This window comes from Oncorhynchus masou, chromosome 18 (genome assembly GCF_036934945.1).
Source record: "Oncorhynchus masou masou isolate Uvic2021 chromosome 18, UVic_Omas_1.1, whole genome shotgun sequence".
In the NCBI taxonomy this organism is placed as follows: domain Eukaryota; kingdom Metazoa; phylum Chordata; class Actinopteri; order Salmoniformes; family Salmonidae; genus Oncorhynchus; species Oncorhynchus masou.
The window spans coordinates 63210211-63228433 of NC_088229.1; the positions used below are offsets into that span (position 1 = coordinate 63210211).

At 41.2% G+C, this 18223-nt stretch overlaps 1 protein-coding gene across 3 annotated transcripts; it reads right to left on the reverse strand.

The window, feature by feature from the left end:
- Positions 1-129: 129 nt before the first annotated feature.
- Positions 130-15779, reverse strand: LOC135505085 (mitogen-activated protein kinase 8). Of its 3 annotated transcripts, none has more exons than XM_064924158.1 (12): positions 15621-15779; positions 12540-12720; positions 11260-11389; positions 10828-10886; positions 8232-8370; positions 7847-8012; positions 6330-6401; positions 5532-5714; positions 4982-5106; positions 4314-4377; positions 3589-3666; positions 130-3305 (listed from the first exon to the last, which is right to left on the reverse strand). In XM_064924158.1, the coding sequence occupies exons 2-12, from the start codon at positions 12659-12661 to the stop codon at positions 3148-3150; spliced, it is 1296 nt and encodes a 431-aa protein (XP_064780230.1). In that variant the 5' UTR covers positions 12662-12720; positions 15621-15779; the 3' UTR covers positions 130-3147. The 3 variants fall into 3 exon arrangements, with proteins under 3 accessions (XP_064780230.1, XP_064780232.1, XP_064780231.1); XM_064924159.1 differs by having other exon boundaries at positions 3175-3310; XM_064924160.1 differs by lacking the exons at positions 6330-6401; positions 15621-15779 and adding an exon at positions 7252-7323 and having other exon boundaries at positions 12540-12715.
- Positions 15780-18223: the final 2444 nt, after the last annotated feature.

The window sequence follows — 18223 nt, forward strand, 5'->3', positions numbered from 1 at the left end:
CCTTATGTATGGGTCAGCAAGCTTGTGTTCAGTGCATCTTCTACTTAGTTCAGTGTCTTACTCACAATTCCAACACATTATACCACATATTAAGATCAAGCTCAAAAGAAAGACCTACAAATGCATGAGTCAAATTTTGTTTCTTTTATTTGCAGTACATGTTTGTTTTTTAAGTTGGCATCATCAGATCCCAGTGTTTTTATTCCAGTAGTGTACTTTTCATTGGCTGCGGTCAGGATGCAGAGCCAGAAATGTTTAACTAGTTGCATAACAAACCAGCACCTTATATATGAGTTTGTTTTTAGGCATTATTTATCTTTAACATTTTTTCCTTTATCATTATTTGGCCTTATCCCAATCAAAATCTATTGGCCATGTATGATATAACCGCCTCTGGCCATAGATTAAGGACTGGTTTAGGGCTGATTACGTAACATCATAGATTAAAAGTCACAAGGAATCATCCTTATTCATAAAAAAGGAAAACATGGATTGACAGTACCAAACATTTCTCTACCTTCAGAAAAATACAAAGTAACAGGCTAGATCCATCACTTAGTTTACTACTAGCATAATTTGCAGAAGGTATTGCACATGAACTGTAAAAACAAGGGGGGAAAAGAGGGGGGGGTGACATTTACATAAACAATTCTCTTTACATCTAGGTGAAGTACACACCGTACACAACTAGAAGTTTCCTAACATTGACAATATTACACTTTCAAATAAATAAATAACGGAATCTGTATTCACATGTCTTCGATAGCTAATCATGTGGGCAACTAGGTATCCAAGAACTTGTAGAAATTGAGTGTGAGGTAGTTCATCAAAGCCTACTTAAAAATCACAATTACAATTTTGAGAGATGTGATAGAAAAGCAAAAAGCCACAGAAAGTCAAACAATTCTGAATGTGTCCCTAATAATGCTGGGTTAAGAAACAGAAGAGCACTTAAAATAACAAAAAAAGTCATCATAATTATGAATTATAACACAGCTACTATAATAATGGTTACATGTGATTGGCTGTTATTCTGCATACCTTCCCCTTCGACAACACACTACATGGTATTTTACATTCTGAAACTCCATAATTTAGCACAGGCATTCTTCAACGCCACCGCATAACAGCTACACTGCCACAGCCACCATTCAGCGCAAATACATTTGGCTTAATATTGAGGAAATGAGGCAAAACAGTATGATAATTTTCCCCCTAAAATCATCAAGCACATTCTCATTATGCAAAGTAAAGCCGCAAACCATACGCACCTACCAGTCATTGTAATTTTTTAAAACGTATTTTACTTTGATGAAAGACCTACTTTGATAAAACTGCCCCCCTTTTGAAAAAAATTCTAATGTATGAGCTAAAATAATCAGAAGCATACATCATCCTCTTGACAGAACATTGACCGTAAAGTTGGAGACTTACCAATCCCAAGAAAATGTACAATACATTAACGATAAACGCCTCAAATGTGATTGACTTATTTGTGGAAACTACTGTAGTCATTATCAGGAACCGTTATTGACCTCGACACAACAGGACTACTCATCCTCTTCCGAGATACTCAGGAATGAATGCTTGACAAACTACAGGCACTTTTTCCTTTTAAACACTAAATTACACATTTTAAAAAAACACTAAGGACACCATTATTGCATACAGTTCAGAATCACTGATTCACTTGGGTTTTGAGGTGGTTCTGTAGCTATTGTGTGGTGTACTAAGCATAGGGTGACATTTATTTAGTGCATGCATACGTACAAGTTCTGCAAAGGGTTCAGCAAATTATCTTCTCTGAGATCCAGCTTATTACTTATGTATTGTACACTCATTGTCCAATTTGAAATGTTCAATACACTGCAAACTGCCTGCACACTTATATTACATGAATAACAAGAGCACAGATTAGGAACCTTGTTTCTTTAAATAGTTTGTTTCTGCGCTTTAAGCCTGCAGAATGTCCATCCCTCCAAAGACAACCAACATCACCACATACACAAGCCCTCTCTTTTACGTCCCTGTTTTGGACTCAATCGAAACACATTCTTCATATACCTTCAACCGTCTCAAGTCATGTATTCTAACTAGTAACATCCTATTTCTCACAAAGCTCTTCAGCATACTGCCACGTTTCTCAGTCCTAGCGTTCAACATAGGTTTACTCTTTCTTTGACAGTGGGGCTGTAGAAAAGAATCACTGGAGAATAACTGACCAGTGTAGAGGAAGCAGTGCCTTCAGCACTGACAAACAAAGAAAATGATCAAAAGCTCCTTAGTTTCCTTTCTTGGCCTATCTGCGCCATTTCCGTCATATACTGTAACACCCATAACATTGGAAAAGAAAATTCAGACAAAAATTCAACAACAAAAAAGAAATACTAAATGTCTTCTCTTACCAAAAGAGAAAATGGTTCAGGAATCTAACAGCATTTTGAGATATTTTAAGACTAAACTAATGAGAAAAGAAAAAAAGAAAGCGGTTTGATAAACTGTTTTGTTTTTTCAAGGAGGTAGTGACTCACGAGGAAAACTGTTGTTTTTTGTTTTTTTTACAAATAAATCTAAAGTATATCTCAAAATCCAACCCAATGGATATGCATTAAACAATATTCTATATGAAAGAGATTAGAATAGACAAAGAAATAATACTATTCAGAAGGGGAGTACTAAAATCATAAATGTATCAATTAAATGACGGTTAGAATGGCTCACTGCAAACTAAATTTGAAAAAAATATATTCACCATAAAATCTGTACAAACTCATTCTACATTGATATGGCCAGTTGAAACAGCAGTAGCTTATATAGAAGTAGCTGAAACTAAAAACAAAGATACAAAATGAAAGCATGTAAAACTCTTTTACAGACGTTCTCAAACTATCACCATTGGCCAAAACTGCAGCGTAGTGAAATCATAAAGTTCCTAGTTTAAAAATAAATTGATATTACAGCATGGACTAAAAAATATTAATAAAATGTAATAAAAATTACTCTGTAGTAGTACTTTAAGGAAAAAAACTTTTTAAAACTTTTTTTTTTTTTTTTTACAAACAAACAAACATCGAAACTGGCCTAAACTCTACACCATTGAAGGCAAGCGGAGGGACTGGTGGGACAGGGACCAGGGCAGGGTGATGGTCATCTGCAGCAGCCCAGCGGGTCCGTGTTAGAGGCCGTCTCCAGGCTGCTGTCTGTGTCCGAGGCCAGGGTGGGGTCGGTGGACATGGAGGACACATCGTTGGCGGACGAGGACGACGCAGAAGGGTGCTGCTGGAAGCTGCTGCTCACTGCTGCACCTGTGCTACATGTATGGAGAAACAGATAGGGGGTATCAAGTCAGACTTAAACCACCTCTGGTTAGGCAGAAATAGGAAAGGTTCTTCATTAAGAGCTGGAATAGAAGTCAACTACGGGCAGAGAGACAGTGCCAGTCTACATTTGTTGCTCCCACACATAGTACTCTAGAACCAGGAGATTTCTCTGACCATAAGACCTGACCAGGAACAGCTCTGGGCCCTAGTTATAGAGTATAACTATCAGAGTTTGAGTGCTAGTTTAGAGAAAACTCTCTAAACTAACCTAAAGAAGCTGGCTGTCCCCGGATCACTCCATTCTTTGTTCTCTCCTCCCAGTCCTGGACCTCCATGTATATCAAATCTGCAATGGATCACAAGATTTAGTAAAAATAGTGACTACAGTTGAACTTCTGGTAACTACACCAAAACCCCCAGGTTTTCCAGAAATTCTTGTCAGAAGATTCCTAGAATTAAGAGGGAACAAGTAGGCTATTTAGGTATCTTCCAACTGGAATTTCTGGAAAACCTGTGAATCTCAAGAATTTTGCAACCCTAAACATGAGACATAAACCTAAGAAGAACATGACAGACAGGAACATTGCTAGCATGATATGACACGGGAGTCCACACTTTTGAATAGAGCCAATAAACAGGGCTCTGCTAGACTCGGGTGTGAATGCCCTGTCGTCATTATCACGCTCCCAGAGGACGCAGGGTTAGATCACCAGACCAGGTTTAGATTAGACAGATAGGGAGGGGTAGGATGCACCATAAACACATCTCACTTTAGACAGCCATTTTTTTTAGGACAGACAGACAGACAAAGGGCAAAACCTGCATAAAACTCAAATATTAACATTGAATGTCCCACAAGAACATCTTGAGATGTAGATTCTTAGTAGAATAATGTGCAATTGTAATGTAACATAGTGGAAAATGTAAACATGCTCAAAGTGTATGAATCAAACCATGGGTAAGGAAAATGGCTTCTCTCGCTCTCTACTGTACCTTTCCACTCCTCCACCGTGTGCTCCCTCTCATCCAGCTGCTTGTCTGTGATCAGTGGTGGGGGCTGCAAGAGGAACAGGACAGGGCACAGTGTACTTTAAGTGAGGTGACATGGGGACTGTTGGCCTTCTCTTCACTTGGCTGAGTCACAATCAAATTTGATACATTTGCGCAAGGTGCTGCACTGCAGCCAAATCTACACGTCTCAAGGCCGATTTTGTCCGTTGTGAGGAATGCTTGGATGCGAGTGACTGAGTGGAGTGCAACATCTCATTCTCCACCCCCGCACTTTACGGTAGCCGGGGTCTGATTGGTTGACAGAGGAAAAACGGCAAGTGCACTCTCGGTGATGACGACCTGGCTGTCAATGGATGTCAAATCCAGAGCCCCTGCTTAAACAGTCAGGGAGTTTTATGATCTGATCCGGGCTAAGCTTTTCCCAGGCAGGCAACCTCACAGGGCTTTCATCATTTTGCGTGTGGCTGTTTTGACGTTCCCTCTTATTGTGAATCACCACTCAATGTGTATTTCGAGGCATATGCGCGCATAAAAAATAAAAACACACACACAGTAGATCTGAAGAGTCATGTTATTATCTAACGTAAGAGTAGGTCATTAACACAAGAACCACCCCTCCACACCCACATAATGGGCCAGTAAGTGCTTACCGCCTCCACTTCAGTTGGATCATACCACACGTTGATGTAGGGGTGCTGGAGAGCCTCGCTCACAGAGATCCGTTTGGATGCATCTATTACCAGCATCTTCGATAATAGGTCTCTGGCTTGACTTGCTGCAAGACAATTGAGACAAATAGAGAAATTAATGGCGTGAGCAAATTCCCCTTTCATTCCCTCGGCTGACATTCACTGTGCTGATAAATGAGTGTAGTGGGCCAGAATAGAGTCCCTTAGTCAAAATTGATCCAAATCAAAGCAGAGTAAGGCTTCAAACCACTACACAAAATACTATTCATGATCAGACTACTTTCCGTGGAATTTCCAATTGATCACATAAGTCGGACTCGATTAGTTAGTGCATATCAGAGACAGTGTTAGGCACATATTATACTTATATTCAGCAAATAACTGACTACTATATATGGGATATTCTAGTCATACAGACATGTATGAGACATTTTGCATCTCACAATGACACACCATACTGCAGTTTCCATGCTTGGAGTGTCCCCCAGTGGCGTGTGCTCTCCCTGCTTACCTTTCAGTTTGTTGTGCTCTGAGTCGGCTGGGAAGAGGACGTCGGGGAAGAGCTTCTCGAAGGTATAGCCGGCATAGCGGGGTCTGTTTTCCACATAAGTCCTCACTGACTGGTTGAGCTTCATCAGGAACTCCTGACTTGGAGTCCCCAGCTGCTCGATCACCTTGTTCCACTGATCAATATCTGACGCTCCAACATGTAAGAAAAACGCTGCAAAGGGCTTTTCAGAGGTGGAATATTGCCAAGGTTTGTGCTTGTAGTTGGGATAAAGGAGGAGGATGACAGACACTGGACACAGAGGCAAATTTCTTTCACTGTTGACTTTGTAGAACAACTGTGATTGAGGAACCAAGGGAAACCTGTTCGATCGCCTCTTCTCCAGTGAGACGGACACAAAGAAGACTGAAAACAGCCTCGGCGTGGGACTGTGTAATGGAGGTGAAGTGATCAGAACACTTTTCCCTTGAGTTGAAATGGCCGCCGACAGGTACAAACCCTTTCACATATACCCAACCCAGTGGAAAGTAATTTGGATGGAGTGAAAGGTCGCTGGTTTCAAATCCCTAAGCAGACGAGGTGAAAAATCTGTCGATGTGCCCTTGAGCAAGGGACTTAACCCTAATCAATCCTGTAACTCGCTCTGGTTAAGAGCATCTGCTAAATGACTAACATGTAAATGCAGTACAATACGCTGACCACCAGACACACACACACAAACAAACACATTTGTATACACACACACACACACAAATATTCACACACACAATGGAGGGACGACGAGGGTCCAGGGAAGGATACGATCTGTGCCTGGGAACAACACACTACCTCGGACCATTTCTGCCATGATGCAGCCAATAGACCAGACATCAACTGAAAAATGGAATGACAACCAAATTAGCATGCAGAACTCAAAGCAATGCAAAAAAAAATCAGATGAAAAATCATAAAACAAGGAAGTAAGTACGATGCAGACAAGGTGATGTGTGTGAATACCAACATAGAAAATGAAGGCATGCCAACTCTCATGTCAAACCGCTGTCAGTGTCCGACTAGGCAGTGCATCATGATAAGGTGAGGATTTTTTGCCTCACTATCTGGCATACTACTAAACAAAGTGGAAGTGGGCCAAAGAACTGCCTACATTGGCTTTCTTTTTTTACATTGGCCACATAGCATTGGCTTTCGGCTAGCAAGACACTGACACTCGAGGCCTGCAGAAACTGTATTATGACAGCAGAAATACATAAAACCCTCAAGATTTTTTACTATCAGTTTAATAGACCAAGGCCAATTTTTGATCATTGATAAAAGATCGACCAGTCAATCATTGATATTAGATATTCTGTTAGGACAGGGTCCATTTCTTATTTTCTGCCAAAATGGCTGCTTATCTTTGAAGAAGAACATCAAACAATATGATTTAAAAGGGTATGTTTTGCAATTGTGTTGGTAAAAAAATGAAAGCGCAAAACACTGTCGAATTCCATTTCAGGAGCTTGTTGCATAAGTCGGAAGTGCATCAAGCTACAGCACTGGGTGCTTTGTGGGATAGAGGGAAGGTGTGGGGGGGGGGGGAGTGGAGGTGTCAGGCATATCAGAAGAGAAATAGAATTTTGACAGTTGTTCTTTGACATGATCCATTGTAACAAGCCTTCAAAAATAAACTCTTGACATTTTTTTCAAATGCAGAACTGAACTGCTTCAAGCAGCACAAGGATACAATCCCTTCCTGGAAAAAGGATTTTGTGGCGAACCATTTCTGCCATAATGCAGCCCACAGCCCATATATCCACTAAATATGTGTAGCATAGAAAGGAGGAGAAGAAGAAAGGCAAAGCAACAAGTCAGCAGGAAAGTTCGGGTCGTTTTTAGACACTGCAGGGATGCCCATATTTTCAGGCAGTTTTTTTCCTCGTAATTAATCTTTGAATTTTATCACAGCGAGTCCAATGATTCGGAGATATCAAGCCCCATCACATCTGCACATTCTTGCAGTAAACGTTAATTGCTAAAGGCAAGCCAAACTAGGAACTGGATCACACTGACATCTAGTCCAGCTGCGCCCTCTCTGGACAGCCTCCTAGAAAACACAAGCACTACACCTACTGTGCACTGGCTCTCTATGCAGCAGGAAAGGAACCCACAACGCATAGCCAGGCGTGCCACCTACCCCTCTGACTGCGACACTGACACGGGAGGGGGGGTGTGGCTGTGAAGGTGGGTGTGTCTCAGGACCTTGTGGGCGGGGCATGCGACAAACAGTGTTCTGCAGCACACACAGCTCCGATTGGACGATCCCTCGGTCGCTCACTCACCGTTGGCCTGGTAACCCATGCCCAATATGACTTCAGGGGCGCGGTAGTAGCGGGTCACCACATACGGGGTCATCAGGAGTCCCGTGGCCGCTGTCCTGGCCAATCCAAAGTCCAGGATCTTCAGCGTGCAGTCAGACTTTACCACAATGTTGCTGGGTTTCAGATCCTGAGGTTGGGGGACAGGAGGGGGATACGCTTTAGAGATGGATAACTCTCTACCGATGCTTGAGTTCCATTCACACCACACCAGGCCAATGAAATTTATTTGTATTTATTTTATTCTCCAAAGGTGATTGTAAGAGAAGGGACAACTTTAGGAATACACAGGAGGACTGGGTCATATTAAGGTTGCTTGGCCAGGCAAGGTGTGGTAGTGTGTGCCCACCCTGTGTATGATGCCCGCGGCGTGAAGGTGCTTGATGCCACACAGCATCTGGTAGAGCAGATAGGACAGCCGCTCGTGGTCCAGCTCCATCTGAATCACCTGGCACAGGTTGGCATCCATCAGCTCCATCACAATATACCTGGGGACAGATACAGAGGAGAAGGAAGGGAGGGTGGATGACATTACACAGAAAGGTTTGCAAGTAAACACGTATACACTCACAAACGTATGCATACACAGGCAGACGCGCACAGATACACCCACACACATGAAAGAATATGAGCAGAGTGCACACATCTCACGCTCTCACACACACCAGGGCTTCAGACTGTGACCATTAGATTAGTTGAGTATCTGGAGCATCAGCATTTGTGGGTTCGATTACAGGCTCAAAATGGCCAGAAACAATCACCTTTCTTCTGAAACTTGTCTATTCTTGTTCTGAGAAATGAAAGCTATTCCATGTGAGAAATTGCAAAGAAACTGTAGATCTCATACAACGCTGTGTACTACTCCCTTCACAGAACAGCAAACCAGAATAGAGGAGTGGGAGGCCCAGGTGCATAACTGAGCAAGAGGACAAGTACATTAGAGTGTCTAGTTTGAGAAACAGACACCTCAAGTCCTCAACTGGCAGCTTCATTAAATAGTACCCGCAAAACACTGGTCTCAACCTCAAAAGTGAAGAGGTGACTCGGGGATGCTGGCCTTTTTCTTTGCATGGTTGGAAAGAAAAAGCCATATCTCAGACTGGCCAATAAAATGAAAGATTAAGATGGGCAAAAGAACACAGACAGACAAATCTAAGTTTGAGGTGTTCGGATCTCAAAGAAGAACATTCGTGAGATGCATAAAAAATGAAAAGATGCTGGAAGATATGCCATCTGTCAAGCATGGTGGAGGCAATGTGATGGTCTGGGGGTGCTTTGGTTGTGGTAAAGTGGGAGATTTGTACAGGGTAAAGGGGATCTTGAAGAAGGAAGGCTATCACTCCATTTTGCAATGCCATACCCTGTGGACGGCGCTTAATTGGAGCCAATTTCCTCCAACAACAGGACAATTTTTAAATTGTAATTTTATTTAACCAGGCAAGTCAGTTAAATTCTTATTTTTTTATATTTTCAATGGCGGCCTAGGAACAGTGGGTTAACTGCCTGTTCAGGGATAGAACGACAGATTTGTACCTTGTCAGCTCGGGGATTTGAACATGAAACCATTTGGTTACTAGTCCAACGCTCTAATCACTAGGCTACCCTGCCATCCCAAAGTACAGCTCCAAACTATGCAATATCTATTTAGGGAAGAAGCAGTAAGCTGGTATTCTGTCTATAATGGAGTGGCCAGCACAGTCACCGGGTCTCAACCCTATTGAGCTGTTGTGGGAGCAGCCTGACCGTAGGGTACTTAAGAAATGCCCATCAAGCCAATCCAACTTGTGGGAGGTGCTTCAGGAAGCATGGGGTGAAATCTCTTCAGATTACCACAACAAATTGACAACTAGACTGCCAAAGGACTGCAAGGCTGTAATTGTCAAAGGATTCTTTGACGAAAGCAAAGTTTGAAGGATACAATTATTATTTAAATTAAAAATCATTATTTATAATCTTGTCAACATCTTGACTATATTACCTATTCATTTTGCAACCCATTTCATGTATGTTTTCATGGAAAACAAGGAAATGTCTCATTTTTGACCCCAAACTTCTAAACGGTAGTGTGTATATATAAATAATGCGCTCTTTGAGAAGTAACAATCAAATAACAGCTAGTCAGGGAGAATCTAAAATAAACAAATGTTCACGGTCATTCAGGCCACATGTCCATTGATTTTGTTATAATGTTTGAGCAGAGGAACACAGCATTAGCCATGGCAAAATACATAGAATTGCAGGAAATTATCTTAAAACTGCTAAAGTGTTTCTCAGCTTGATGCCAAACTGTGTAGATTAAAAACTGCAAGTTACACTTCCTCTTCCAATAAACTGTGGGGAGGTCAAAATAATAACGGTCAACCAAATCTATTCATTTTAAAATGTTGATTACTTGTACTTGCCATTATCATTCACCCAATGATAAGACAAGATGTGATTCCTTTTTTTTTTTGTTGCTAAGATATGATGGTGGTCCCTCGGTCACTGGTTTTGGCTGGGCAAGAATAGTTTGAAAAACCCTGGTCTATTACACTTCTTAATAAAGCATCGTAAATGACTCAAATGTATTCTATTGTGTGATGCTGCAGGATACATACACGCACACAGGAGTGGGCTGCTCCTCCGTCATAGTGAAACGGGCTGTTTACCCCCCAGCCATGATGTTCATTTTTCTTTTTAGATCCAAATCAGAAAGACAGAGATTCTCAAAGTACCTCCCTCCGCTCTGAGAATGAATCACATTTCCTCCCATGCACTACAATGTACTAACCCTTCAGTTATCCCACAATAGACCCTGGTCCCCACTACACTGTACAAAAAAACACACATCCAAAATATACTGTTGGCCATTTCAGCACTACAGCCTACCAGGGAACAGAGATTATACAGCATTGCAATTTACCCTTATTGATTTTATAAGCAAAGGCGACGATGACGTTACTTACACATCTTGAAATTCTTCCAGTGTCTTCTGTGGCGTGAACACATTTAATAGGCCAATGATCTGTGGAGATATAAGATGCATCAGTGCATCATAGTTCTGTGAGCAGCGTATGTAGGAACATTACATTTCATGCTGACAATATGCTGCCTAAGGGCGCGCTAAAACTACAGAAGGGTTCTTGCGAAAATGAATAACACCACATCAAATAGACAATGACATTTTAGAAAAATGGAAACATCAAGAATTCATATAAGAGCTACAAGAGGATCGCAACATTCTAGAATGATCTGTGATGATCTTACATTTTGGTTCAATTGTACAAGAGAAAATGCTTTCACAACTTTCTATTCTATAATTTGGGGCAACTCCCTTTTCTACTTGCTGTTCCCTTTTTTCTCTCAGACACACAGATTCAGAGAGGTAAATAGCTTACGTTCTTATGGTTGACACATTTCATGAGCACCAGTTCTCTGTAAGCTCTTTTGGCATGGGTCTGGTTCTGGAAAGGCCGGCTGAGTTTTTTAATTGCCACATTTCTTTCAAGGTTGTGGTCATACGCTGAGCTGGAAACACAAAAATACAAATGTACGTCCATACTTTATGATGCATCTGAAGAAGGCTAGCATTAAATATTTTTTTTTTTAATGAAAGATGAGTTTTGTTCCATATTTCCCACATCATAGATCAATATCAGGGTCCAAATTATTGAAGTGTAATACTGGACCAATGGCAAACATATAGCATATGAACAAACTTAAAGCAGTTAATAACGTATCATAGTGACTTCCAATGCCATTTCAACCTACAGCAGCTAATAACGTATCATATTGACTTCCAATGCCATTTCAAGCTACAGCAGCTAATAACGCATCATAGTGACTTCCAATGCCATTTCAACCTACAGCAGCTAATAACGCATCAATATGACTTCCAATGCCATTTCAACCTACAGCAGCTAATAACGCATCATAGTGACTTCCAATGCCATTTCAACCTACAGCAATAACGCTAAATATTTCAACCTACAGCAGCTAATCATAGTGACTTCCAATGCCATTTCAACCTACAGCAGCTAATAAGGTATCATAGTGCCTTCCAATGCCATTTCAACCTACAGCAGCTAATAACGTATCATAGTGACTTCCAATGCCATTTCAACCTACAGCAGCTAATAACGTATCATAGTGACTTCCAATGCCATTTCAACCTACAGCAGCTCATTTTTTATTTTTTTTATTTTACCTTTATTTTACTAGGCAAGTCAGTTAGGAACAAATTCTTATTTTCAATGAAGGCCTAGGAACAGTGGGTTAACTGCCTGTTCAGGGGCAGAACGACAGATTTGTACCTTGTCAGCTCGGGGATTCGAACTTGCAACCTTTTGGTTACTAGTCCAACGCTCTAACCACTAGGCTACCCTGCCACTAATAACTTATCATAGTGACTTCCAATGCCATTTCAACCTACAGCAGCTAATAACGCATCATAGTGACTTCCAATACCATTTCAATCTACAGCAGCTAATAACGTATGAATCACATTGACTTCCAATACCATTCCAATAGCTGGCAAATTGTTATATTTTATAGTATGATTCAGACGAGATGTTCTTTCCCAAAGTAACACATACAGTTCTAACATAGCCACTGGAAAATGAGCATTGGGCTACAGGGCATCTCTTTTCCTTTCCAATTCACAGCTCGATCTACTCACCAGACAATCCCTTGTGCTCCGGAGCCTATGGGTCTTAAATTCTGGTAGCGCTTCAAAACCGTAAAAGTGGAATCCCCGACATCTAAACTGTAATACTCCTTTTCACGCTTATTCCGATTCATGATGAAATCTGGACAAAGTGTGTGTTTTGGGCATCCAAGTGGGACTTCTGTCTCAAGACCTAAGACAGAGGGAGAAGAAACAGAAAGATAAAAAAGCAATTAGCATATTATCAGCTTATTACCTGGACCTTCCAAGTCATAGCTGTCAATCTATGGGAGTACGATTGACAGAGGCTGCATTGTGTGTCAAAATTCATGAGGGGAAATTATTCAGTATATGAGAGAAATCAAGTCCTCCCTGAATAGCGATGACATTTGGGTCATCTAGGCTAGCGAGGGTATACTGCGTTACACATACAGTTAATATAAAAAGGTTTAAATGCATTAAAATACATTATAGTTCTGGGTTTATAGGATTAGCTGGTATTTTATATCCCATCATAAATCAATATACTGTACAAATTCATTCCAGGATTTGAATCACAGCTTTCAAAAATGTAAAACCAGAGCACTGCAGAGCAAAACATCAGCCCAGCAAACTGTCTGGTACCACCAATCAATTGTGGTCTAAACAGGGACCAATGTTTCAGCCACAATTGTGTTAGCCTAAGCTGGCTAAACCTTCAGCTCAAAAAATCCATTGCATACATCCTGCTTCTACAGCTTTAAAAACATCTCCAATATCAGAAAACAGAGAGGCATTTCCTGGGGGTTGTGGCAGTGCTTTGCTAGCATTTGAAATAGGGCTGTGTAGATACCAGTGTCGCAATACGTTTCCATGGCAAACATTAAAACAAAGCAGACCACACTGTGGTCCTTTAAAAACCTGCTGTATGTCAAATACTGTGTGGAGAGGCAGGGAAAATAAATAAATGTGACTCTGGATGACACTAAAAGTATGTTAATTTCTAACATTAGGGCTGTTTTGCTAAAGAAGTTAAATCCACTTTGTGTTTTGTTTCCTTGCCACAATAGTAACGAGTCGTCCGGGCTCGATTTTAACATAGAAAATGTAAAACAAACACAATGTCTTTAGATGATTGTTCGGGCGAGATATTGGCCAGCGCTAGAAAAGTTAATCACTAGCTTATAGAGAAATCCCACAGCTATCACAACAAGAGGGACTAGTACCACTGTCCGAAGTCCATTTGAGCATGCAGAAATGTATATTTAAGACTCATTGTTCAGGCAAATGGAAGGAAGTATTGAGGCAGAGAGAGAAAAGGAGAGCGGGAGGGAGCGCTGGATTTGATAAGGAGCTAGAAGAAGAAATCATTAGTCAAATCTAGAACATTTGTGCTGAGGACATTTTCACTGGCTGATGGCTGCACGGTCAACAGACCATGACTTGACCTCCATACTCCTATACAGCCACCCCCTTCCCCTTTTCCACATGAAGGGGCGTTCAGCAGGGTTTTTTCATCCCGGTTGAAAGGCATGTCAACGGCCTGAAGCCCTGCTATGAGATAGAGGGACTAAAACAGGGTTTGGAGAAGCCTGAACAGAATGCTTTGCCAAATTCAAAATGAAATCATTTCCATGCAGTCGCTCCATCCAATTGTGTGCTCTGGAGCAGAATGAATGGCGGTGTGAACAACAGGATGACCATAGCAATACAGTCGGATTAAATTGAATGATATGCGTGTAATTTTATTAAAACAACATGAATGACACTCTTTTTTCCCCACCACATTATCACCGGAATGTGAGCATTTTTATGACATGTCAGTTGGTCTTTAGATGTGAAACTTAGATGAGTGCTGCTTCAAATCACAGAGAATCTGAGAGAATATGTGATCAGAGGGAGGCAGAGAACCATAGCAATGAAGCACGTCGTCACGCTACATCATCTGATGCTGTTTCAAGGTCTCTCACTAATCACACATTCACGGTGTGGGGCATTTCAGTAAAATGGGGGCCATTTCATTTCAAGGAATAAATTAAATGCATAACTGGAAGAAAGCTGAACATGAAAATGGGTTGTTCAGCTTTCAAACCATTCAGGGCCATACATGACTCTCTTTCATAGAGCAATGCCCAGCTGGGGTCTACATCTAACCTAATTTAATATGACTTCTCACATTATCTATGTGTTTTTCTGGGATTCACCAGCCTACTTTTCCAGCTAATGAAGACACTGAAGCCTATCACCACTGAGAGCAGACATCAGCATTAGAAGCAATGTGCCAAAAGCCTCTGGCTTCATCTGTTATGGAGGTCATTCTTCTATATGACACCTGGAACGGTTAATGAAGGTGTCCAAAATCATTTAAAAACAACATGCGACACTAAACATCACCGAAATTGTATTAATCTTTACTTGAATAGATAGTCAAATTAAGATATTATTTAACCATATTTACATGATAAATAGCGTTCTTATTATAATAGATGGTTGTCGATGTGACCATAATATCGTCGATTCATTATTCTGCTATTCTTAGGTATATTGGATGAAATGTAGACAAATTGCAGTTATACACCTCTCACTTGTTTAATAGAAATCGACTTGACGCACTAGCAGCATACAATAAGTTAACTTGCACTCACAAGTTTATACTAGTCCATTGGTGGTAGGCTAATTCTCAAAAGCCCGTTTATGACCGAATGATGGGCTTGTGTTTCTTATTCATTTTAGAAATGATGATGTTACAAATCAAAATATAGCATGGCAAATGTAACCACGCCGTTGATGTTGTCAGTAGACTATATGCCGCGAAGATACTTAACGTTAGGTCGTTGTTACAATGTAGCACTAGCTGTTAGCAGGTAGTTAAAGTCTTAAAATGTAACGTTAGCGCATTTTGTAGCCTGTCGTGAGCGTTTAAGAATATCCTCATAGCCATCTTTTTTTTCTGCGGTGCATGTCTTTAAAAGCCAAAACTTGACAATATGGTCCAACTAGCTAATTGCAGTTATTTAATGTATTTTCTGTGTTCTTTTGCAACCCATCAGTGCTAATACCCTCCCCCCACTGCTAACAATAACATGTCTTATAAAGGTTTACTATCGAACTCACCCTACTCCAAAAGAAGGCGTTATAAATTCCAAAACTGTCAAACCGCGGTTTCTGGTCTTCCGTTGAAATAAACAGCAGAATGTTTGAAGATATTATATTATTTTTTTGCTTAGTAGGACAACCTCTGAATCCACTGCGTTTCCTTCCACTGGCAGGCCTGTGTCTGCAAAATACATGTGTACTACGTAGCCTAATCTTTGAGTCCGTGACACAGAGGCAGTTTCTGCCATTTCATACCGATGTCGTCGAAACCTTGCGATGTTTGACGGAAGTTGCCGATGAGAACTAGGTGACATTCAAGAGCAAATCGTCATACGGTGTTGTATATCCTGCGGTAGCCTACCTCTCACGGTATTAGTTTATGTACACTATGCATGACAAATTAGAGGCATTTCACCTCTGTGATCTCGCCATAATAAGCACCTACGCTCGTGCATAGAGCGAGAGAGAACCTACAGCAGCACCTAGATCTTCTGCTCAGATTCTGCCAGACCTGGGCCCTGACAGTAATCTCAGTAGAGCAGTGGTTTCCAAACTTTATATAGTCCAGTACCCCTTCAAACATTCAACCTCCAGCTGCGTACCCCCTCTAGCACCAGGGTCAGTGCACTCTCAAATGTTGTTTTTTGCCATCATTGTAAGCCTGCCACACACACACCTATATGATACATTTATTAAACATAAGAATGAGTGTGAGTTGTCACAACCCGGCTCGTGGGAAGCCGGGTGCAACAGAGCCTGGACTCCAACCCAGAATCTCTAGTGACACAGCTGGTAGGATATTCTGAGCGCAGCCCTACCCAGAAATCTGGCAGTGACTTCTGATTAAATTCAATTTTCACAGAACCACTTGTTGCAATTTCGATGAGGCTCTCTTGTTCAGATATCGGTAAGTGGATTGGAAGCAGGTCATGAAAGGGATAACGAATCCAGTTGTTTGTGTCGTCCATTTCAGGAAAGTACTGGCGTAATTGTGCACCCAGCTCACTCAAGTGCTTCGTTATAATCACATTTTACATTGTCCGTAAGCTTGAGTTCATTTGTCTTCCTGAATTGACCCCCCATAAATATAATGGACATATATCAGGAGCTGTGCCAGGCCCGCCAAGTCTGTTGACTCATCCAGCTGTAACGCATAGAATTCACTGGCTTGTATGCGAAACAGTAATTGTTTCAAAACATCTCCTGCCATTTCACTGATGAGTCGTAAAACAGTGTTGTTTGAAGGCATTGTCTGTATAGTTTTTGTTGGCCTTTTCCCCCAGCATTGTCCCAGCCATATCAGCGGTAGCCGGAAGAATCAAGTCCTCCACAATAGTATGTGGCTTGCCTGTTCTAGTCACTTGGTAGCTCACCATATAAGACGCTTCTAGCCCTTTCTTATTAATGATATCTGTTGCTTTTATAAAGTTGCAGTCAGAAGTTTGCATACACCTTAGCCAAATACATTTAAACTCCGTTTTTCACAATTCCTGACATTTAATCCTAGTAAACATTCCCTGTCTTAGGTCAGTTAGGATCACCATTTTATTTTAAGAATGTGAAATGCCAGAATAATAGTAGAGAGAATTCATCACATTCCCAGTGGGTCAGAAGTTTACATACACTCAATTAGTATTTAGTTGGCATTGCCTTTAAATTGTTTAACTTGGGTCAAATGTTTCAGGTAGCCTTCCACAAGCTTCCCACAATAAGTTGGGTGAATTTTGGCCCATTCCTCCAGACAGAGCTGCTGTAACTGAGTCTGGTTTGTAAGTCTCCTTGCTCGCGCACGCTTTTTCTGTTCTGCCCACACATTTTCTATAGGATGAGGTCAGGGCTTTGTGATGGCCACTCCAGTACCTTGACTTTGTTGTCCCTAAGCCATTTTGCCAGAAGTGTAGGAAGTATGCTTGGGGTCATTGTCCATTTGGAAGACCCATTTGTGACCAAGCTTCAACTTCCTTACTGATGTCTTGAGATGTTGCTTCAATATATCCAAATGATTTTCCTGCCTCATGATGCCATCTATTTTGTGAAGTGCACCAGTACCTCCTGCAGCAAAGCACCCCAAACAACATGATTCTGCCACCCCCGTGCTTCACGATTGGGATGGTGTTCTTCGGCTTGCAAGCCTCCCACTTTTTCCTCTATAACGATGGTTATTATGGCCAAACAGTTATATTTTGTTTCATTAGTCCAGAGGACATTTCTCCAAAAATTATGATCTTTGTCCCCATGTGCAGTTGCAAACCGTAGTCTGTTTTTTTATGGCAGTTTTGGAGCAGGGGCTTCTTCCTTGCAGAGCGGCATTTCAAGTTATGTCGATATAGCACTCGTTTTACTGTGGATATAGATACTTTTGTACCTGTTTCCTCCAGCATCTTCACAAGGTCCATTGCTGTTGTTCTGGGATTGATTTGCACTTTTTGCATCAAAGTACGTTCATCTCTAGGAGACAGAACGCTTCTCCTTCCTGAGCGGTATGACGTCTGCTTGGTCCCATGGTGTTTATACTTGCGTACTATTGTTTGTACAGATGAACGTGGTACCTTCAGGCGTTTGGAAAATGCTCCCAAGGATGAACCAGACTTGTGGAGGTCTACAAAAAAATTCTGAGGTCT

Coding starts and splice junctions, on each gene's coding strand:
- LOC135505085 (XM_064924158.1), bottom strand. CDS start 12,661: ATGAATCGGAATAAGCGTGAAAAGGAGTATTACAGTTTAGATGTCGGG. Junction 8,013..8,231: donor CCGCGGGCATCATACACAGG/GTGGGCACACAC, acceptor CCCCAACCTCAG/GATCTGAAACCCAGCAACAT. Junction 6,402..7,846: donor CATGGGTTACCAGGCCAACG/GTGAGTGAGCGA, acceptor TCCATTTTTCAG/TTGATGTCTGGTCTATTGGC.